The sequence below is a fragment of the Rhyacophila brunnea genome, unplaced genomic scaffold (genome assembly GCF_057557595.1).
Source record: "Rhyacophila brunnea isolate RB1 unplaced genomic scaffold, BYU_Rbru_1.0 scaffold_10, whole genome shotgun sequence".
NCBI classification, from domain to species: domain Eukaryota; kingdom Metazoa; phylum Arthropoda; class Insecta; order Trichoptera; family Rhyacophilidae; genus Rhyacophila; species Rhyacophila brunnea.
In genome coordinates this window covers 29,927,930-29,953,082 of record NW_028232752.1, presented here as the reverse complement: position 1 = coordinate 29,953,082, position 25,153 = coordinate 29,927,930, and the positions used below count along the sequence as shown (strand labels likewise).

The following is a 25,153-nucleotide window of genomic DNA, read 5'->3' as shown; positions in this document are numbered from 1 at the left end:
AGCATCTCACTGCCTTTATCCTTAGAGATAGGTACGGGGGCCCTGTTCAGGATGTGGGGGCCATGATAGGTAGTATTTACTATTATTATACTACCTACCCAATATATATGATATTAAAATCGACACATCTATGCCCTCCCCCCGTTGGAAAAAAAATCATTTCAAATACAGCGATGGCTTTCCTTGAAAAATCTTAAACAGACTGTGTTGTAAAAAAATACTGCAGAGTACCTACGAAAAACAACTGTATACGTAACTTAATTAAATGTGATTAGTTAATTTTATTCAAAATTAAAAAAAAAAACATATTTTGTTTTAAAACGTTAATTGGTTTAATCCAATTATTGTATAAGTCAGTTCCTTAAGTATCCACATACATTAAACTGACACTCCCAATATATTATTATACATACACAGCGGTAGGAATAAATTAATTACGTTACCGGTTAGCCACTCTTTACTCTCAACAAAAAATATTTTGTTCAGTTTTATAAAAATATAATCGCAAATTGCCTTTGAGTTATCATATTAAATGCATTTCGATTATCCGTTTTTAATCCTCGTGTCATCAGCTGTGCGTAAGTATACATTTTCTTTGAAGGACTTTAGTGTTTAAGGAAAATCCTTCTGAACATTTCAGCTCAAACTGAGGAATATAATTTAAAGTTAGCTCTACATTTTGAATTTGTTTTGCGTGAAGCAGCGGGTTTAGTATGTGTCATATTAAACTGACTATTTTACTTCGAAAATAGTTACTTGCAAAACTATACAACCATAAAAAAAAATCAATTGCCAAGGCCGTTGTTGGTGACTTTCACCCTGCCCCGCCTCCTCGCTTTGATGCTGAAAAGCTATACTCGAGGAAGCGGACTAGTCGTTTTATGAGCTGGATGTGGCATCGAAGACCTGGCAACGAAACTGTGATGAAAAGACCTAGGGTGGGCGCACATATTTGTTCTTTCCTAACAATCCTAACGTACAATGGCGATTGAAGATAACCAAGCTGACTTCTGACTACTACACCAGTCAATTTTTGACAGGTCAGGATGGGTCCGCTGGCAAGCTCTTTGACCTTGGACTTGTTACCCGACCAACATATCCATGCGGCGGAGAAAAACAGGATGCAAAGCACATCCTATGAGAATGTCAGAGAATGTGCTCCGAAATGGGAGAGATGCCCAAGTCCCAATTTCATTGCTTTTAAAAAAAATGCGGCGTCGTACTGCGGGCGTGAAGATCTCTCCACATAAATTTTGCTTTCCGTATTGATTAGCTTCCTTTTTCCTTTTATTTTTGTTAATTCTCCGTGCCTTTCTCTACCACGGCACTTTGTATTAGAGTAAAATCATTAAAATCATTCTCACTTGAGAGCGTGGCGAGACTTGGGTATCTGATCCTGAGACATTACCAGTGCGGAAAACTGCTGATGGTTCACATCCAAACGTAGGGCCTCGTGATACGCTCGATTGAGACCAAGTGTAGTGCGAGGCGGGTTGGTTTGGAGGGGTCTGTGTTTGTCAATTTTGTGTAAACACTTTCCAGAAAAATATTCCATTTGTAAATAATAAATAAATAATCATACATGGTCTCAAAGGATTAAGTACAGCTTTGATAAAACCACGAAATGTTAGCCAGCGAATTATATGAACTGGTGAGAACTGGCCAAATCTCACCACTGTATAAATTCATTGATATTTCACCATTGACTAGGATTATTATTATTAAGTTTACGTTTTTGTGTTGTTTCCGCAGATAACACTTTTCCGCATTAAATCACATAAGTGTGGAAAGACTCTTGGTATGTGGCTTAATACGTATTCATTGGGAAACGGACCTACATACTGAGATCCTGAAGAAATCGCATGTTGATTTGCAACATCTAAAATACGAAGAACTCGCATGTGGAAATGAGATAAAAACAATTCCATGTATTTTATAATCAGTGGTAATTTTCTATGATGCAGATGACAATGCAAATCAGAATGTAGGTACCATAATCTAAATTTTTACATTCTGTGCGATGTAATGAAAATTGCTCTATTTTTAATATCCAATGACATCACACAATCTAAAATGTTATAAAAGGTACTCCAGATTTGTCAGTTTTGTGGGTTTCCACGCACTTAAAACTATCGCTAGTACTGCAGGCGAAATCTTTGTTAACTTCACGGATTTTACTCTAAATAGTCGTATAAATCCCTTAGAATGTGCCGACCGTAAACAAATCCGTAACGGTACATGCGTAAGGCACTGGGTTCTCATACAGGGGGTCTGGGCTTGATTCCCGGTGACATCACAATACATTATGTGATTTTTGGGTATTTACGTAATTGTTTCACTTCTATTACTGTATTACTCTATTTCTCTACACTACACTACTGTTATTGGGTCACAAGGCCTATTTTAGTGTTAAAAAAGATATTGAGTAAAATATAGTGTATTGAATGCAGAAATTGTCAATATTATATACCTACCTAGGGATTGCAATATCGAATGAAAATACCAACACCGGTATTTTGGTATTTCCTATTGAATACCGATATTGGTAAAATATTTGGAAAAAAAAATGAAAGTATCTATCAATAAATATAATGATACATGTAATAAACTTTTTAAAATATTAATCTTTTATAGCATGTGCCATTGGTGGTTCACCAAGGACGATGAAAGGCCACGGAAGTAAGCCAGACATCGCGTAAACCGATAAAAATATTAATATCGAATATATCGATAGTGCCCAATTTTTAAAACCAGTATTTGGGTATCGAAAAGTACTAGGTTACCAGTTTTGAAACACCGGTATTACAATCCCTATATATACCTATCTATATCTTTTATAATAGATTTCAGGGACGTGAAATTGTATTTTTTATCGTGGGCACCTCAAAATCAGTCAATGCATCGGGCCTCTATATCATTAGACCTATAATGAAATATTTAATTCATCATTCCTTTATGCACATTGATTGAAACCATAACATTAAAATTTTATGAAGGAAATCAGAGAATTCACGGAGCATGCATTAAATATAACGAGTCATCTGCATATCTCTACCGTATACGGATATAATTTATGTTAATAAACCCAGTAACTAGGAAGTCTTGATATATATTTTTTTATCATAGACACGGTAAAAAAAATACAATTATTTTCGTATAATATTATAAAATTTAACGATAAACATCAAGTTTCCACATTGTTGGCATCTAATGGCCGCCACAAAACCATTGTAACACCCACAGCCAGCACCGTAATAAGGCACCAGGACAAAGGGGTCCCTGAAATTCATTCCATACCATATAAGTTCATATTATTATGATTATTTTTTAACTATATGGATACCTACTATCCGTGGATTAATCTGCCTGACTTTCTCTTAGATATAATTACATACTGTGGTCTAAAGAGATCTATATTTGGCTACGTACTTTTCCGACTACTATAAGCGGTATAAATAAAGGTGTAATTGACTTGTGTGTCCCTGATAAATATCTTATACATCGGGAACATCAGTTATTTCTACCCCATAGGTACAGAACTAACCGGAAGTTAGTAATGCCAATAATTGGGCGGGAAATAACTTTGTTTAACCAAATTACTTCGAATGTTGATATATTCCATCAATGTGAGGATAAGTTTTGGTGGACGTTGTTTTTTAAATTCTTAAAATAGGATATACGTAGCTTGTATGTACTTTATAGTTTTGTAATTACTCTTGACACTATTTTTTATACAGTTTTTATAATAACGCTTCTACTTATTTGTTTTCTTAATATTAATTATTTGTTTGTTTCATTGTTTGTGACATATTGTGAATATCTTGTTATTTTAATTTATTAAGTAAGTTTTTTTTTAATAATTATATTATGACTACAATTTACATATATCATTTCATCTCTGACTGAAAAACTACTGTATATGGTTAATAATTTATTCGCAAGTAAGTAAATTAACAAAATAATTAATTTACTCTCTGGTTAAATAAATCAGTATTATGTAGTAATTTAATATTATTATTTCGCACAAAAACCGGAAAATTAGCTTCGTATCTCTTTAACATGGTTGTTCTGAAGTTAAAACTAGTTATGAATCAATTAAGATCAAAATTAGACAAAAAAAGATTATCCAATCATTTCATAATTTTGATTGAATATAATAAATAACATTAAAGATATTAATTACGATGATATAATCATCGAATATGCTGAAATGAAAGTAAAATGCAATTAAAATTATTATTTTCATTTATAAATACATGTGAATAATCTTGTACATACAAAAAATATTTATGAATCAATCGTTTTTATAAAGTTATTGTTATTTCTCCAAAAAAGAATTAAGGGCCCAATAATATTATAACTTTGCACAGGGCACGTAAAGTGCTAATTACATCACTGCCTACAGCCACGAAATTTCCCCGAAATAGTTGACACGTATAAAACTCAGTATTAATAATATGTATCTAGTTATGTGAATAAAATATACCGCGTTAATTTCAACATTTGGTAAATTTCTAAATAAAACAACTATAAACTATAAGAATATATTAAAAATTGGCAACACCGACTTTTGTCTTAATTTTTTCCGTATTATTTCCTAATTCAAGATGAAACTGATTAAATTATGGGTCATTATTATTATGTTAACACTGTTTCCTAAATACCTGATAATGTTCTTAATGTCATATCCGATTAAATAGAACGAAATAGCATTTTCTGCGGGCTTTTTTATTCTACGGCATATTATGTAATCTGTTAGAGTTTCCCCTATTATATAATTATGTCAAATATTATAGTGAAAGTTATATGTGCGATCTTCTTGAATGGATTGAAAAAGCAAATATTGAGTTCTACCTAAGCATTAACAATAATCTAAGGCGAAGCTCATTAATCATTATTGTCGATCGAACTGATAAGCCTGTCCTCATTGGTAGACTGAACCATTTGAAACGAGTGATATATGTAATATACCCTGGCTAAATCCTCAATGCCTCGATTCGACAATGAAATTAGAATTAGACGAAGACTTGCGATGTTCAAGAACGCAGTTAGCGTCTCAACAAGATAGTGAAATTTCACATCACAATAACCACTAAAAAGGGTTTGTTAAAATGTTAATATTTTCAATATTCCTATATAGTGAACATACATAACTTGAAAATACTTCAGATATATATCTACCTACTAGAAAAAATCACATTTAAAAAAAAAACGCTGCTCGACGGGATTTGAACTCGTATTTCCACTGGTATCGCGCCAATATAATTTAACCAATTAGCTACGAGCCTCATACCTAATTCCAATAATTTAAACTAGTAGGTCCTACCCTACATGAAATGCTTGTCAAATTGCGTTATTATTGACTATCGGTTTTTGTGTTTTAAATCAAGGAATATTAATTACCTTAATTACCAACCGACGTCCGGCTCTCGCTATTTTTTTCAAATGTGATTTTTTCTAATTGGTATATATCTAAAGTATTTTCGAGTTATGTATGTTCAATATAATATGGAATATTACATTCTTAAATCTTGTGAATTATTCTTTGAATAAAAGAAATGGTTTATTCCTATAAACTATATAAGTGTTGAAACCTGGAATTTTAAAGAATCCGATTAAAATAAAAATGATGCATTCGAGATGTGGCAGAGGATGCTCCGTATCCAGTATCAAATAACGTCTCTTAAAGAACGTCTCCGAGTAGCCTGGAGAGAACAGTGATCTCTGGTGGCGTCAAAGGGAAGAGGTTGTGAGGGGGAAGAAAGCGACTGAATCAACGATAACCGAAGTAATAAAATCAGCGCAGGATTGCTTTAGATAGAAGGAGATTGTTAGCAAAGACTGCAATTTCAGTGATCACCATCCTCAGTAACGAGGCAGAGAATATAAAGAGATGAAAGTTAGTAAAAGATTTTTCTCAGTGTTAACCATTGACTCAGCGTTATATACATAATCTCATTATGTTAGTGTATTAGCAAAATCGTTCAATGTCATGAACGTTAATTTGCAATACTCATATACCGTTCTTGAATGTCTGTAGAATTAATTTTTCAAAAACACTTTACTATACCATATTGATTTGTGATTTTTATAGAATGTCGCTAAAGTTGTGGGTTGCAGGTTCGATCTTGTGGCTAGGCAAATAAATGTCTTGTTTTTCAATTTGAGTTTTATCCAGTTTAGAGAAAATACTTTTTCGGAATTTCTAAAATTATCATTTTTCAAGAAATTATCAATGAGATTCTCGAGAAATTGTTGCTAAGCTTATCTGCTGACCGCAACAGGAATTTAAAAAAACATTGACTAGTAAAAAAAGCAACAAAAACATCACTCGACATTAATGAAAAAAATGTCAAAAAGAGACATCATTATTTCATAACATTGTCGATTTCCCAAAAATTTCGAGAGATCAGAAAAGCAATCGCAAATTCTCTGGTAAACGAGTATTCTTGATTTAGAGTATTCTGAAATCTTGAGAAATAAAAAAAACTAGAAATATCACAACCTCTAATCCAGTGCAAGGACCTGATAGGTTAGGCGAATAGCTAACAACCATTCCTCCTCATGCGAAGACTCATATGCATGATTTAAAGCCAAAACAGAGTCGGATCATTTACGATCATGTTTTTATTTTTAAGATACTGTTTTCCACGTAATAAATCAATAGACGTGCTAATGATCACGTGACCCTTGTCCAACTTGAACTTGACGAACTTGAAAAAATACCGTATTTCCATTTTATATAAGTAGTGTAGTGAACCGAAAATAGATAATGTCCCTGAAGTAAAAAAAACCGTATTACATGCAAAATTTGAAAATACCTCAGATATTTTATAATATTAGAAAATATCTTTGAAAAAAATACGACGCCCGACGGGACGTGAACTCGCATCCAATGGATTTACGCCAATGTAGTTTACCATTTCAAAGATTTTTTTAAGAGTAAGTATATATCTGAGGTGTTTTCAAACTATATATGTTCAATATAAAGAATATTACATTCTCAAATCTTGTAAATTATTCATTGAATAAAAAAATGTTCACGTCCAATATAAATAAAATTTGGTGTAATCCTGACTTCGGTTAGTAATTAAGGTAATTGATACCTTGATCTAAAACACAGAAACCGATAGCTAAATAAAAATGAACGAAATTTGATGAGAACTTCAATATATATTAGTACTGATTAATTTAGTCGTGATTTAATAGGACGCCCGTAGCATAATTGGTGCGAATCGAGCGAATACAGGTTCAAGTCCCGTCTAGCGTTATATTTTTTCAAAGATATTTTAAGTGTTTTACAAATAATATGTATGTTCAATATAAACTTCAATTCGCAAATCGTATTAGCACTGACGATTTCTTTTTCACTAACATTCTGTTTCATTCACCAACATTGAATTTAAAGAACACCGACGATATGGCTCTAGGAGTTTCTAAATTCGTCCCGGTTTGAACGAACAGGGTCATCCTGGAAAATATGGCCGTGCCCTGGAACCCACGTGACGTCAATTTTATTTTAGATACGACCAAACCGATTTTTTTTAAGCTATATTTCTTTAGGCGCGTTTGGAAAATCAGATCAGAGTGTATTTTTGGCGTGTAACATGTAACACATAATTTATTTTTTCACACAAAAATAAACGCACTCGATTGGATTCGAACCACCGATTGTTCGGTTATCAGCCGAACGCAACACCTTTACGCCACAGTATGGTACTGCAATCGTGACGATTATACAGTATAATATTATAGTTTAGAATTGTTCCGTTGCCTAGGCAGCGAATTTATTATTTTCGGCCATTTGCAATTTCTTACGTAAACAAACCATTAAACGTCATAGTGACAGTTGGTACTTTAAAAATAAAAACAACGCGAAACCATTATATAATTTAGTAATATGGGTTAAAGTGTATAGAAATAAACCAACGGCGTTCCAATAAGCGGTCCTTTTTCTTGAGTGTGTAATTTAACAAGATAGTTAAGAGCTAGTCAAAGAATCTAGTTTATTACAAGTTTTGTTTTTGTTTTGTTACGCCAAAGAAGTATAACTTCTAACGCGCGTACATAAGTACACACAGCGAAACTTTCAAAAAAGGTTAGTTAGAACAAAACGTGGCACCTGGCAAAATGAGAGAAGAAAGGTAAATCTAACGACAAGGGGAATTATATTTTTAAGATGAAAACCGTAAATTTTTTTGGTTTGAAAATCTTGTCGAATAAATATTTTTTTGCAAAGAAGATCTAAGACAAGCTCTCGTCCTGGATTTTGAACGGATTTTGAACGGCCTATATGCTCCGTTTAATAGTGACCGTGGTACATAATTTTCATTAAAAAAATATTATATTAGATAATACCTGTCGCTAACTGTTATTGCGCTAATTTAAAACATAGATAATATTTTTTTTGTAAAGAGACTTCAATACCTACTGCTCGTGTTGTACTAATTATATTTTAGGGAAGTAAAAAATGATATAATTTTTACACCACAACACACTATTAGGCGAAATATTTTTACGACAAAAAGTATAACCGTGTACCCCTAGAGGTCTGCTTACAAAACACTAGTATATTATATAAGCTGGTCATATTATAGCCGTATAGCGTATCCGAAAATTTGTACGTATGCAGTTCACCATATCACGCTTCACCATGAAATGTTGTATCGGAAGTATATCGTCATTGTTCTGGCAGAAGACACTAATTCGAAAAAATGACACATTGAGTTAGTCATACACAAAATGTTCCTTATTTCAAACTTTACCGTCTGGAAACCTTCTTAATAAATAAACAGTCTTTATTTTAAAGTCATCCTTTTTACTATTACTTAATAAACTCACATGATAGACCATTTCAAACATTTTAACAACTTCAAAGTCAAATTACTCAAAACTAGTATTCTCCAGTTAGTGTATTCTGCCAGAACAGAGACGATATGGTCGTATACTAAAGACCGTTCAACTTCTTTGAGTCGTATAGTACTGACATAAAATGTATGTCTAAATAAAACACGGTTCTTATCGGTTTACACTTTACAGGAAGCCGGCAGCAAACAAATTTTGAAAATAGCCAATAAACTGGATTATTTGTTAGGTTAGGTTAGGTTTTCATTGCTGAATTCATTAATTATACCAAAATCGGCTATGAAAATTGAATTAATGTTCATATTGAATCTAATAAAATTGGAGACCGAATAGTATACGGTCATCTCTTTCCGATAGAATGCTCACGGCGAATTGTGCTACGGTGAAATGTTTTACGTACAATTTACATGTAACCATATTATAGAGCCAAATGAATTTAAAATAAAATTTGTAATAATATAAAAATCCCTTACCTTTTTTACTTCTATGCGATATGTATCATCAAAATATTTTATGACTTTTTTAAATGCTTCTCTGATATCACCATTGATTTTGTCCGAGGCTCCAGAGTTATCCCCGTCCATATAGTAAAATTTCAGTTCTTTTATAGCAACCTGCAAATATTAGTAATTATTTATATTGAAATGGTTTGTTTTTTTTCATATATACATGATTGCTGTGAGTAAATAATGATCAAACTGTCTTCGAGCCTGGAGTATGGAATATTACGAATAATCCAGCTGCATCGCTTGGAAAATCCAACGAACTGTACACTTCTGTAGATGGCCTTGATCCGTTTCAAATTCTACAAAGAAGCCTCTGAATTCCAAAATAGAGAAGAAAAAAATATTTATAAAAAATATATATAATTACCGTCTGATTTGATTATATTTAAGTTTGACATGAATTTTATAGTGTTAAAATTTACTCAGTGTTTCTCAATCTTTTGGTGCTCGCGGCACACTTGAAAAATATTTTTTGCTTTGCGTCACAGGAAGGATGTAGCTATAAAAATAAAACTATACATATTTTTATTTACGCTTATAGTAATATTAATTTGACACTTGAGCTTAATGTTCTTTGGTGATTTCATTGATATTAGGACGTATACGTAATAAGCAGACTCTTATATTCATCTTTAACACAGTTGAGCCTTTTCCGAGCATTTAAAATCCCAACTCACAAAAAATAGGATGTACAAAACTTTAGCAAAACTAACAAAGCTTTTTTTGCGATTTGATATATTCTTCTCTAACAGAGATCCAGAACATATCCAGAGATAACTCGGTGTGTTCGATTTTATGACGGCAATTAGTTGAAATAGAAGCTAACTTTTTTCTTAGGATATTGTAAAATCTAAGTCAGCTAAAACAGGTATAAATGGGTTCTTTACTCAGTCGTATCTCTATGTAGTTGAGTATATAAATTAAGTAATGTTGGATATATTGTGCTTTAAGGTTTCCAAATACTTTTTACTCTTGTTCGTGAATGAATATCAAAGCATACTTTATAATAGGTCAAAATTTAAAAAAAAAAAAAACTTCGCGGCACACTGGTTGAGAATCACTGTGCAAAATACTAATTTGAAATTAAACTTGACACAAGCCCTTAAAATACCAAGATTCAATAATTACCCTCTAATTGAATTAATTTTTAATTTAGACATATTTTTTAAAGCGCTGAATATTAATTCGATGATAAACTTATTACTTTCAATCGGAAGCTCATGAAATACCAATATGGCGTCCATTTTTCTTGTTTGATTGATTATTTTTTAAACATATAAAGGTAACGTACACCGTTTTAAGCTTTACTTTATTAAAGGGGAAACTGCGAAGAATATATATATACCTTCAGACTCATAATATAATATGTCAAATTTTGCTCATTTCACTTGAAAAGAATACTAGATCAAACAGCTTGAACTATAAAGATTCTATAAGTTCGTTAATAAATGAATGAGTTGATAGCTATAAAATTATATTTTATTTTGTATATTGGTACACTGGTTCACATCTTTTGCGAGTTATTTTGAAGTTATGGTGTTCTGATATTATACAGTTTACTGCGATTTTTTGAGGAATCAAAATAATCCATAACATACCCACATATACTCCGGCAATCTACTAATAATGTAAAACATTAAAAAAATATATACTATCATGTCTATATATGTTTTTAATTCAAGAAAATTTCACTGCATGTGATTTTATTTGCTTTACATAAATACAAATTCGTGAGGAAAGTGTATGAAATATTTTTTTATCAGAATTTATATGATTCATTTAGGAAATGGAACGAAATCCTGCAAGACTTTTCTTAGTTGCTCGTGACATAAATCAGTCGAGAATTTCTGATTTATACATTTAAGTCTAAACTACTATCACAACATTAAATCCGTACTTAAAAATATTAGTCAATGCCTAAGGAGGTCATCAGACTGAGACGACGTGTTTATTATTTAGAATAAACTAATAAAAAAGTTGTGAATCTGAAACGGAAATTCCATTTCTTTTGAAATAACCTCTCGTGATGACAAAAAATATCAATATCCGACTTCGTTCAAGAAACTGTTCCAGTATCTATAAGTGTACTTATTCCCTTTGGGAATTTTAAAGAATCCGTAACCATTGTCGATCTGACTCATATAAAATATGAGCAAGGTTGACCATTTTAGCATCTGAGCACTTTTATAATCACCCTTTTACAGCATCAAATATTACATAGAACCATAATTTTTTTTAAATAATCTTAGCATCATTCAGTTTTCAGCATCAATCTTTTATATTTAAAATCCCATTTTTATATAATTACAAGAAAGCAAATCCAGCTTAAAGCGTTCATTGATTATTAACTTAGCAACTACTAGATTCATGTCATAAATGTAATTTAGATTAAGTAAATTTTTTTTTTTGTGGCCGTACGGAATTTTGTACATCCAGCTCTTACAAATTTCTTATAGCTTAAGCGGCATTGCGCGCTGGCAGCCTACTTCCACCCTCTCGCCAAGAAGAGGATGCAAGGTACGGGGAATTGTGAAGATCCCTGCGTGCCATTTTCATTCTTATCGCGAAGGTGACATTGCTAATATAAATCCTAATACTGGTAAACCAGACGTATTCATAAAATAAATATTTCCGTTTTCTACACAGCACTTGTTGTTCTTATGATTCGGATCCAACAATCCCTGCCACAAATTATCATCACATAATTGATCGAATCAAGCAGTGCGCAAAGGGTGACATACCCCAGAGTATCAATACTAAGTGCTATACTACACAATTACTTAATACTTCTTGTTTACCTAAAATAATATCTTACCTCTCGGTTGAGATCTATTTTCGTCCCATTTGGATCCTTCAAGACATTGGTGACTAGGGTTAAATCCTCGGCGTACCTCACCATGGGCCCAAAGGTGAAGAACGTCTTCCATTCTGCAGTGTCACACTGTGGCACGTGTCCAGCCGTGGATACGACACGTGGAGTTGGCTTGTGCGAGAATACTCCACAGCACATCGCTGGAATCCGCAGAGATCCTGCAATGTCTGAACCAACTCCAATTACAGACGCGCCTGATGATATAAGTGCAGCCTAAAATCATCAATCATTACTCATTAAAATGGCATCATTCAGAATGTATAATATTTGACCAAACCACCAGGAAAAACAAAAATAAACACAAACAGACTTTGACTAATAGAGAAGAAATCGGTGGTATATAAATATTTTGTATATTAAAACACTTGATAGTAATATTAATACATTTTTAATGTGGCTTAATTGATTACTATAGAAAATTTAACATAAACATTAAATGTATTTTGTTTTATTAAGTTAACATTACAAATTAAATATTAGCACATTCACAAAATGATAAGAAAAATATACAAAATGAGGTATAATACACATTATATAAAAAAATAATACAAAACATACACGATAATAAAAAGTATAAGGAAGTATACTGAGCTACTTAAATAAATATACGTTATCTTACAGTGATGAAGGGAGGAGGTAGGCCGTTAAGATCCGACAGAAATAGTGCACACTAAACTTTGTCAGTCAACCGCATTTGTTTTCATTGAACTAAGACTGCAATATATAGAGATAGAGTTTGTTAGTTTTTAAAATTAAATTATTCCCTGCCTAATCCAAGCAATAGTAGATAATATTAAAAAAATATTCGTTTATCTATAAAATATAAAATTATGCTATTAAATCATACATAATTTTAGATATTTTAGGGATAGAGGAATATTTATATTTGGTGTAGGCAGGGCTTAATGTATTTAAAAAAAAAACTAACCAATGCCATCTTTATTCTTAATTCAGTGAAAACAAATAAATATGAGCGATAACAAAATGTGAACTATTTTTGTCTGATTGCCCATAGGTAGGGATTCCAATCCCGGGATCCCGAATCCCGGGATCCCGGGATCCCGAGCTATTCTCAATACATATGAATCCCGGGATTGATAAACATAATCCCGGGATTTCGGGATTGATTTTTTTATCAATTTTTATGGAAAATAAAATAAAAGCGAAAATATAACAGAAAAAATACTTTTAATAAAAAATAACTACATTAGAAATAAACTGAGTGTGAATGAAGTTTGACTTATACCCATGTGTAGGTTGCCGATTCATTTTATTTTTTCACATAAATTATTAAAAATGAGAAAGATTGGAAAAAACAATGCTTCGCACTTTTAACAAAATAATTCCACCATGATATCATACGTTTTACGGCAGTTTCATATTTGGCTGACTAATTAGATTTATGAAGCGGAAAGGCCATAAACCACGATTTGCTTTACTATTTTAAATCTCGCTAACCCATTCATTAAGTCTTTACTATCAGAAACAGCAATCTCATATTAAATTTACATTATTATTTATATTACAATATTATTTACTCCATTAAACTTATGTATTTTCAAGATTGAACATTTAACATAATTAATAATTAACAATAATAATTACAAGATAAAAATTACTTTTTATTTACAATGTTTTTAAATTTTCTGTTGATGTATGATGCTCAATATGCTCAAATTTGTACTTGATATGAAGTAAATAAAAACAAACACACAAACAAATATAGAATACTGAAATATCATTTTGACATTTCATTTTGATTTCCATAGTAACGCAGGTATATATTAATAATTTAGTTGCTAGAACCACTGTCTTAGTAACCAATAATAGTTTTTAACTTTTTACGGATTTTTCTGAAATAACTTTCCATATAAAACAGAATTAACTGAAAATGAATTCAATTCTGCTTAAAGATGGCTAAAAGTATTAAAATAATGCGTTGGAATCGTGTTATGATTTATTCTAAAAGTTTCAAATGTCTAGCTAGTCGGTAAGTTAGTTAAAAATCGATTGAAAGATTTGTACCGGACAAACAACCACCGGACAGATAAGAATACGAGCTAATAAAAACGTTGTATAATAATGTCTTAAATAGTGTAAAAAAAAAAAGATTTATTTTTGACCGATTTTATCAATGCTATTTGTAAATATAAAAAAAAAATATTAAATATGGAAAAAATGCCAATCCCGGGACCAGTCCCGGGATCCCGGGATTGTCAAATTGTAATCCCGAAATCCCGGGATCAGAATTTTGGCTCGGGATTGGATTCCCTACCCATAGGATACCTAAACGATTAGCGTTTGGTTTGGGTATTATTTAATTGGATTTCAAAAACTATCCAGCACTATCTGCAAATTGTATTCTTAGTTTAATGAAAACAAATATATATGACTGACAAAGGTTAGTGTGCACTTTTTATGTCGAATTTTAATAGTCAACCTCCACCCCTCGCTATTGTTACCGTAAGAAGAACATCAATCTAAACTCAAATCACACAAATGGAATACATTGATATCCAAAGATATTTGGTTATATATAGATTTTTTCCTCCCAATTGACATCACCATTCAATGGTAGGTTGGTTCTACATTTTGAAAGAAGAAAACGAATGACGGCGTTAGAAGCACTGAATATATCTCGTTTGTGAATAAAATTGAAATGGGGTAAGATTGACATATTTTGAAGTTTATTCAACGTATGAGTTTACGAGTTAGTCCATCTAAAAGAGTTAACGTTAATACAAGGTGTCTATCAATGAGCGGCCCAGTGAAATAAATATTAGAACATAAGTGTGAAATATGATAGAACTAAAAATGTAATGCAAAATGTCTTGCATCTAATTTTATCATTAGCGATTTACATTATTGTTTTAAGTAATAATACCTATATAATAATATAAAAGCTCTTTCTTCTTACATATGAAGTTTCTTTTTGCAACGCAATTGATAAAACCTGATTGCTATTGGCTGAGTTTAAAAAAAGCTTAATTATTAGCTTTTGAATATGATAATAATATATTATTAAGTCTTTTAACACCCTCAAGGGGTATACAGCCATTTTCTTCATCTTCCAATTTCTTTGCAATCATTGGATGTCGTAAACCACCGCGAAGAGTGTGGTCGTTATTTCAAATTTACTCCACTCCAATGTTGTTGGGTTTCTGCCAAAATTTGGTAAGTCTATAATTTAGGTATTAGAGTTAACAACGGATTGCAGTGGCGAAGGGTAGGGGTAGGCTGTTAAGATCCGACATAAATAGTGCACACTAAACTTTGTCAGGCAAACATATTTGTTTTCATTGTACTAAGAATACAATGTGTAGTGTACATAGTGTTTGTTGGTTTTTAAAATTCAATTAAACCCTACCTAATCCAAGCCATAGTAGATTATAGTCAAACAATAGTCATTTATCTATAAATATCTAAAACTATATCATTAAACCATACATAACTTTAGATGTTTTTTGATTACAGTTTGGTTTAGGCAGGGTTTAATGAATTTTAAAAAACTTACTAACACCATCTGCAATAATATGTATTCTTAATTCAACAAAAACAAATACGTATGACTGAAAACGTGCTCACTATATACCAAAACTATTATGGTTTGATTTACGCAGGGTTTAATTGAGTTTTAAAAACTAACCAGTACCGTCTGCAAATTGTATTCTTAGTTCAATGAAAAGAAATAAGTATGACTGACAATGTGTAGTGTGCACTATTTATATCGAGTCTTAATAGTCTACTTCCATCCCTCACCACTGACGTGTTATACGTCTATATATAAATGTGTATGCCAGAAAAAAAATCATCCGATATCAAATAGACTACATACAAAAAGATCACAAAGAAATTAGCATTATGATTGATTTTAGAGGGCACATGAAACTTCAACTTGTAATTACTCCATAATATGATTTCGAGACTTACCAACGTTTGGCAGTAACCCCACGAATTGTATCCTAAAAAAGTATCAATAGTTTTCTTTCGATATGACGTCTCTACCAATATCCACGAGTACCATCTAATCTCAATGAAAATTATTTTCTTCTGGCATTCTAGCCAGTTCAACCTTTCTGTAGTATCCGGTAATTGTTGTGGTCAATGACATATCCAAAATACTCCACCTTTCTTCTTTCCGTGTAACAAAAGAGCTCTTGGCAAGTTCCTGCTCTATTAAAAACCTCCACATTCATCAGTTTATCGACCCACAATATGTATATGTCTAATGCCTGCAGCATTGTTTCAAGGCTTCTTTCTATATTGACCACTTCGCAAATACTGACCCGTACATAATACTGGCGAAATACAATACTTTTGATAGGTATATGTTATATTATATTTACACCAATTAGTTGATAAGCTTTCACAAAATCAAAACAAGGTTATTTTAATACTTTAACGAAAACTAAAGTACCTACTACAATTATACGGCCAAAGTAATGTTTCGATATTAGTTTACAGTAACTACTATGTATCGAACAGCATCCTATAATCGATTCCAACTAAAAATCATACTTTAGAAAGTATAACATTTATCATTGAAAAAAAACAACTATTACTAATTTAACGGTTTCTAATAGTGCAGGAACAAGTGCAGTTTTATTTACGTTGGATGGACCTCTTCAAGGATTTCACTAACAGGAAGTCAGTTACGGCTCGTTTATTGCGAATATATATGTACTCTTAATATAAGCATAAATATAACAATTATAATGGTAATTTAATCATTTATATTTACAATCAGCCAATCTTTCCATAGAATGAGACTAAGTCTTGCAAAATAGCGAGAATTCTCGTTTCAAAAATCCCAAACCTGAACCGCAACTTAATTCACATTTCGGCAAATCATATTTTGCCATCATGATGTTGACATAAGACTCTGAGATTTTTACATATCTACTTCGGAAAGGACTATATTATAAGCAGTTACGTTACAAGGGGTGTGAGAGCGGGGCAGCCGCCTCGGGCGTAGCTCCGATGGGGGCACAGAATTGGAGTTTCGTTGAACGTGCATGAACAAAAAGTGAACGGAAAATTTCATCCTAAAATTACAAAATTCAATATTCAACGGTCAATGGTCAACTCTTTGATTTTAAATACAAGCAATCCGAAATCTTTACCCAACGCATTGCAGCTCTTTAAGAGCATACATCAGTGAAACGGCAAATAATTTTCAATAGGTGGAACGAAATTTCGTACTCGTTGTCGAGGTTGTACAGGTAGTCGAGATGTGAGCACGTCAATTTGTTTTGTAATGGCGTCGGAGGAATATATTCTTAAATCGTGTGAAGATGACTAAAAAACGTCACGCATGTTCTCGAAAAAGAAAACATGACAATGAATATATTATTATTATTACTAATATAACAATAAACATAACATTAAATGGACGCATGTTGATTTTTTATGGTAAATTATGTGTTGTTCCACACGCGTCGTTTGCACAATCTGCGCGTCGCGTAGTCACGATCTTTTTAGACCATGCCTCAGCTGAAGTATGGCCTTAACTAAAAAAGAAAGTGAAGACCAGAAATATGTATCAATTACTTATGTAAGTGCAGAGAGATATATTTACCTCTCCACCCGAGGATCCCCCGCAAGTCTTTCTAGTATCGTAGGGGTTATTTGTTCTACCTGTCACGTAATTGAACGTCTCCGTGCACATACACAGCTCAGGTGTGTTTGTCACCGCAATCGGAATACCTCCAGCTGCTCGCAATTGAGAAATCGCCTGAGAATCTTTTGTGGCTATATCTATGTGAGAGTTCAATCTTCCAGCTTTGTTGCTCATTCCTGAAATTGACAATTCAATATGGTTAATTTGATAATAAATGAGAGAAACAGAATGTTATGCTTAATCTATGAAGTTTACAATATCAATTGGTATATCCCAGAATGAATTCACAAAGAAAATGCCAAAGTACGAGGATCAGTGCTATGGCTGTTACAGTACATAGACACTGTCGGAAAACACACAAATAAAGTGAATTACATATTGGGTGACGCTGTAAAAAATTATGAGTATAACTCTAGAGCAGTGGTTCTCATGTGCGGCCACCATCATCATTTTCAAAAGTTATACGTTGACCAAGAATCAAGCCAATTCAAAGAATTGGCAACAATTGCTTTATTAATATTGTCGATTTTTCTTGCTACTGTATACTGAAAGATAAAGATAAAGATCATTCAGTGTAATGCACTTCATAAAAAAAAAACAAATATTGAAGCCAGTTGACAGATGTAAATTTAGAAACAGCCATGCGGCTCGTATTGGGAAAAAGAAGTAGGTATTTAGGAATTTCCATTTGCATTATTTTTAAATAAATAGATATGTACTTACTAAAATGTTCAAATGTCTTTTATTAAATAGACTTGTCTATAAATAAATTGATCCATTTTTTTAATAAATAAAATTTAGCTTTAATTTTTTCAATCACAAAAGTAAAATTTGGTGCGGCCACCAGACGTTCCCATAGAAATTTCAATGTCAATTATTGTGCGGCCACAGTTAAATTTCACGTGCGAACCACTGCTCTAAAGCGTCGAGAAATATGGGATAAATTTAAACAGTATTAAATAAAATGATATTTTAAATAGTTTAATCAGTATTATGATATGCATTAAAGTTTGTTATGTGGAAACTGTATCTCAAGGAATATTCAATAAATAACTCTGGACCTAATAATATTTTGTATTTACTACCAAACTGCGGTAAATTTTACTTAACTCTACTTTAAGTCTCTACATCATATAGCTTATAACTTTCACGGTTGATTGTTATTATTCATGTTATATATTTTTATATGTAGGGGAAAGGCTTGTACCTTGGAACGGCTTTACATTGGGACACTTCCTCCAGAAATTGAATTACAATTATAGCGGCGACAGTAGAAATTACACATGTTGGCAACTATGTTCTTTATTTGTTAAGTCGTTTGCTTCAGTTATTCTTTGGAGCGTCAAGTCTCAAGTAACTTTTGTGCTACCTTCAAAGTAAATTAATCTATTATTTCCGAAACGTATAAAAACAAGGTAAGCATAATTATCGATATTCTCTTATTTAGTACTGTCACAGCATTGTTTAAGTAAGCAATCTATCCAACAATTTGCTAAAAAAATATATCTATATCTATACCACTTTGAAATATCACACACCACACTACTTGTCAAAATTCAATTAGTTACAAAACACTATGGGCCGTATGTATGAGATTCCCAAATTCTTTATAAGCTATTTAACCGATTTTCCATCATATAGCGTATAGCACTGTTTGTGACATAAACAATTTGACGTCACACGCCATTCAAAATGGCTGCTTCATCTGTCACTCTCAAATGTCATTTTAATAATGCATTCATTACAACAAACGTTTGCTTGAGGCCCTCGTTCATTTTGTAGACTCTGTAAAACATTTGCGAACTTTAAAAACAGTTCCTAGTCGTGCTGTTTACAAAATACGTATAATTTTGATCCCTAGTCTATAATCTAGATAGTAGGTAACTGATACAATGCCTCGTACCTAATTCGCTTACAAAGCGCAATATTTCTCATGGAGAGATAAGATGGATTTACGTAAGATTACGATAAAATATCTCCGCTAAACGACCGCGAAAATAGGTACCTACTGCGGTGTCTGGCATTAAAATATACAATTGGAAGCATTCTGCATTCTTTAAAATATTATGGTACCTAACTGCCTAGTTAATTATTGTAAGATAACTGTAATAAACAAGGCACAACTCTCAAATACACTGGATACATCATTAGTGTCATACGGTGATTGGTATACATGATAATATTATACAGAGATCATTACATATTATTATCTAAATCCATTTTCATTTCTGTCATTTATTCTTATTCTGTTTTGACATCTCATAATTGAAGTGAAGTTAGTCATAACAATATGTATGTATTCAGTATTGGCACCAAATGGAAATGTTTACTGGCAATACTTTATCCTTTCGTACAGTAGAATTATAAAATAAATGTGATAAAATAACTAATAAATTATTTAAAGTTCATAATAATTATTCATTTATAATTATTAAATTTATATGGTACCGTTCGCACACTGTCAGACACATTTACAATTTCAAAATTTTGAATTATTGATCGGGGAATGAAATTTTATAAGATAGCCATAATACGGACACCATGACACATGATGACGTCACATTCGTGATGTCACTAAACAACGAATTACGTTTGTACTCATGCATACAAACGTGCAGTATATAGGCTATAAGGTTTTTGGGAATCTCATGCATACGACCCTATATAATTAATTACAAATAATAATTAGCAAGTAGTACGTTGTAAGTGTTTTCAACAGAATCCCTACAACCAAAACTCATCGCATGTCCCTGACAGTGACGTGCGGTCTATAAGTAATGCGGATGCAGCGCATCCCTAAATTTATTCTAAGATATTCATATGTTTACAAAGATATTCATAAAATGACCAGTAAATAAATACTTAATATCACAATCATATTACTAAAACCAAAGGAAATAAGCTAATATTATTATTAAAATATGATAATATATAGTAATAAACATTAAGGGGAAAAATACGTGCCTACATATTAAACACATAATATGCGCTTCTTGATTATTTTTTCGAGTATGAATCTTCCGTAGTAATAACATGTATCTCTCTATATCAAAAGTTGCATCAAGTCCGCCAATGGGTGAAAGATTATATGCTCAAATATATTAATAGTATTATTGGTTTTGTTTTGAGGCTTCTTTCATTTAAACAACTAGGTATAAGATTATATCATATAATAATTTCTAGTTTATCTAGTTAAATATTTACCTTCTGATATAGTACATCATCAGGGCTCAAATCAGGCCTACCGTATCGTTAGCCCTAATCGTTAAGCTCAAATTACACTCGCAGATCCATTCAGATCCAACGACTCACGCCGATTGTCTGCCCCGATCGGAATATTATGTCACTTAGGGTCGTTCACTGTCAGTCATGGCCGAGACCGTACGAAAATCATCTATCCAATTATCACGGATCATTCAATTTTTTTTTTTTTTTTTTACATAGAGTGAACAATACAAATTATTAATTTAAGACGTTTACAACATGACAATTAGAAACAAAGAAATATTATTAAAACAGTATTACATAAAAAAGAGATAGATCAGTATTAACTTATTAAACCGTTGAAAAGTCCAAATAAAAAAAATATTAATTAGATAAGTACAAGTAAGTACACCGGATGAGTTAGCAGATCCTATTTTAAGAATTTATAAAACAACGTCCACCTATACTCATCCTCCCGTAGGTAGAATATATAAATATCCTAAGCGATTTTATTAACCATAGTTTTTGCCCTCCCAATTGGCATCACTAATGGCAGGTTAGTTCTGCATCTTGGGAGAACAAACAACTGATGCCCTCGATTCCTAAGGTAATTATCAGAGACATACAAGCCAAGAATGGCAGAGTTAATTGAGTGAGTCATGCGTGAAAAATAAGGAAACGTATTCTATTTTAGCAATGACTTCGGTGAATGATCCTATTAAGTATCTTTTTACGATCGGGGCAGACGATTGGCGTAGAAATCTCCCAGTGTAATTTGGCCTTCTCTTTGGTGAACGACCTGTACGACCATCAAACTAAAACTGGTGTATTTTGTATACGTATAAACTGAAAAAAAAAACAGTATATTTGTTTTGTTTTGTGTTGAAAAACAAATGCAAAACGTGAACGGAAATATTATGTTTGCATTTCCATTCATATTTTATGGAAAACCTATTCATTTGTTTTATCTTTTATAAATATAAAATATGTTACTATAATCTCTATATATATAAAAATCTCGTGTCACGATGTTTGTGGTCGAACTCCTCCGAAATGGCTCGACCGATTTTTATGATTTTTTTATGTATAATTGTTAGGTATGAGAATAGGTCAACAAGTATATTTCATACCGCTAGGTGATTAGGGTATCTCTATCCAGAAAAATTTTCTTTTATTTTTTAAAATTTTTTTTTTTGTATTTTTTTTATTATTTGGCATAAAAAAATACCTATAACCCCAAATTTTCACCCTCCTACCCCCACCCTCCCATTTTTTAATCGCGATTTTATTATTTTTGTATGAACAAATTTAACCGTCGTTCGTATTTCAAACAGAACGAAATTATTTATGTTGTTGAATGACAGATGGCGCTACGTCCGAGAAGAATTCAAGAGAAGCGTCGCGTCATTTTGACATTTCATTCGGCATACCACAACGCAGTGCATGCAAAATTTTGTACGATTTATTTTATTTATCTATTTTTATGTGCGTGTATGTGCACAATGCCAGCAAGACGCAAGGGGGGTCATTTGGGCCGTCGAACGAATAAATCAATAAACATGCAAAATAGTAGAGCAGAAAGAACAGACGAACAAATCCAACAAGATAACAAAAACGTGCGTGTAAGCATGTCGCAATTGCGTGCATCTCAATCACAAGAGGCACGAGCTGAACGAAATCAACAACGACAATTGGAACGGAGCCAAGCGCGCCGGTTCGTAGTTAACACACGCAGAGCAAATGACCGACAACGCCAACAAGTACATTTCGCTTACACAAGTAAGAAAGCGAATACAACAAGTACACGCTTCGTTCCTTAGTCTCGCATTCGAGTACGAGCCAGATATTGAATATTCCGCTCATCCGAAAGTGTTGATTGGTGCTATGGACAAAGAATGTTCCCATTGTCATGCTTCCAAATGACTTCGTCCGGAGCAACAGAAATAGTTCACAATACTGCGGCAAATGGTCAACAATTCCATTCTACGTTCAAAATCAAAGGCCAAGTATACCACAAAGTAGGCTCATTGCTGCCAATGCCAAACGAACCACATACATTTTTACAAATCTACTTCATGGGCGGGTGAAGACATCAATCATGTGGATGCACGTTGCGGCTACAATAGCCTCAATTCGCCTAATGCCAGGCACATCGTCGGTGAACTGGACGCCCTGTTGAATGAGCACAATGAATTATTGAAATTCTTCAAAGCACACATGCACGAATTGCAAAGTGACAATCACGCTATTGTCATCAATCTTGATAAAACACCAGCTGGAGAGCACGTACGTCGACTCAATGCGACTGTTGTTGACGACATTGCTGGATTAATGGTTGGTGACCACACATTGACGCGAGAAATCGTGATTCGAAGAAGAAACAATAATCTGGAGTTCATCGCTGACACACACCGTTCATAGGACGCTCTCCAATATCCGCTAATTTTCTGGAAGGGACAAGACGGATATTCCATAAACATTAATCCTTTCTATGCCGCAATTAGTTAATTGATAGTAATTAACATAAGAATTGGTGTAATTAGGGCGTCCAAAGACGCTTTGGGCACTTAACCGGTTAAACAACGAGATCCTGTCACAGGTAATTCATTCATTATGAACATCATTACTCATTTTGAATTAAGAAAATGAATGGTTGATGTTTTTTTGTTTTTATCGGCGGTCATCGTCTACAGCGCTCTATTCCTTTTTCTGTCATAGATCCCATCTCCACACACTTACGATACATTCGTTATTTTTTTATTTAACAACCAAAATATTCACTAGAAATAATTTATATGGCAGAACAACGTTTGCCGGGTCCGCTAGTTTTGTTATAACGGATTTAAAATGTATCACGTGAGGCACGCCATAGAGCTGCATATAAAAATATTTAATTCGAGTAGGTTATCATAAGCATCTTGCATTACAGCTGTTTTGATATCAGGGTCATCACATCGCTACATATTTCGGCGCCCCGAGCCAACAAAAGCTGGCGCCCTTGGGCAATAAGAGAATCAATCAGCTACCTTTCAACATAAGTATACATATAAGAATACAATGCCTAAGTGTCAAAATTACATTTTTTATTATTTTAATAATTATCATACTTACAAAAAAATATTCTCTTAATTTTAAGCGTATACGAAAAAAAATATAACCTACATATTATTATGAAACAACCTCATAAATATGCATATAAAAATATCATAGAAAAAATTTCACCGAATGGGACTTGAACCCACATCCATCGCAATCCGGCGTGAAACTTTTCTAATTAAACAACCGGCTAAAATGCTAAGTATCCATTTATTCAATTTCGTCAATACTATCAAATTTTATGTTGCCTTATTCACCCGCCACATCTCTGCAACCGTTGTGCGGACCTATGCTATAGCCGGTAGCGTAACGAACGTTAAGAGTATCTCAAGAGCGACCTCGGAAGACGTTGGTTGGTACGCACTTGGTTGGCGTGCGTGATTCCTAATCTGATTTATCAATTATTATAGGTCAGCTATGATGAAAAAATACTATATTAAGAGACTTATTCACAATCATATTTTGAAATTTCAAATTAATAATGTAAACTTTGATTCATAGACGGTGTCAGGGTCTCGCAAATGCGGTCGAAGGTGCCTACATGCGCTTGCTTATAATTTTTAATTGGCTGTATTGTCTTTAATGTGTGATGTACATTATGTAAACATTATAAACTATAAATGTAAACATTTATTTCAAAATATCTCAAAATATCTCTAAAGATTTTAGATAGTTTCGAGTGTGAAATTGTTGAGAAAATGAATTTTAAACACGAGACAAAGCATACAAAGATTCACAAGACCACAATCAAATATCAAATAACTATCTTAGAAATAGAGACCATCAGTTGTTTATTCTCCCAAGGTGCAGAACCAACCTGCCACTGGTAATGCCAATTGGGAGAGTGATAACTATGTTCAACGAAATTGCTTCGGGTGTTGATATATTCCACCTACGTGAGAATGAGTTTAGGTGGATGTTGTTTTATAAATTCTTAAAATAGGGCCTGCTTAACTCATCCGGTGTACTTCCTTGTACCTATCTAATTCA

At 32.7% G+C, this 25,153-nt stretch overlaps 1 protein-coding gene across 1 annotated transcript in view; it reads right to left on the bottom strand.

Annotated features, from left to right (window-relative positions):
- Positions 1 to 25,153, bottom strand: part of LOC147079077 (fatty-acid amide hydrolase 2-like) — a 65,606-nt gene that overhangs the window by 4,621 nt on the left and 35,832 nt on the right. The window contains exons 3-5 of the mRNA XM_085948836.1: positions 17,822 to 18,039; positions 12,187 to 12,456; positions 9,339 to 9,479 (exon numbers count right to left, since the gene is read on the bottom strand). Of these exons, the coding sequence (XP_085804962.1) occupies positions 9,339 to 9,479; positions 12,187 to 12,456; positions 17,822 to 18,039 (629 nt within the window). The remainder of the gene's footprint in view (positions 1 to 9,338; positions 9,480 to 12,186; positions 12,457 to 17,821; positions 18,040 to 25,153) is intronic.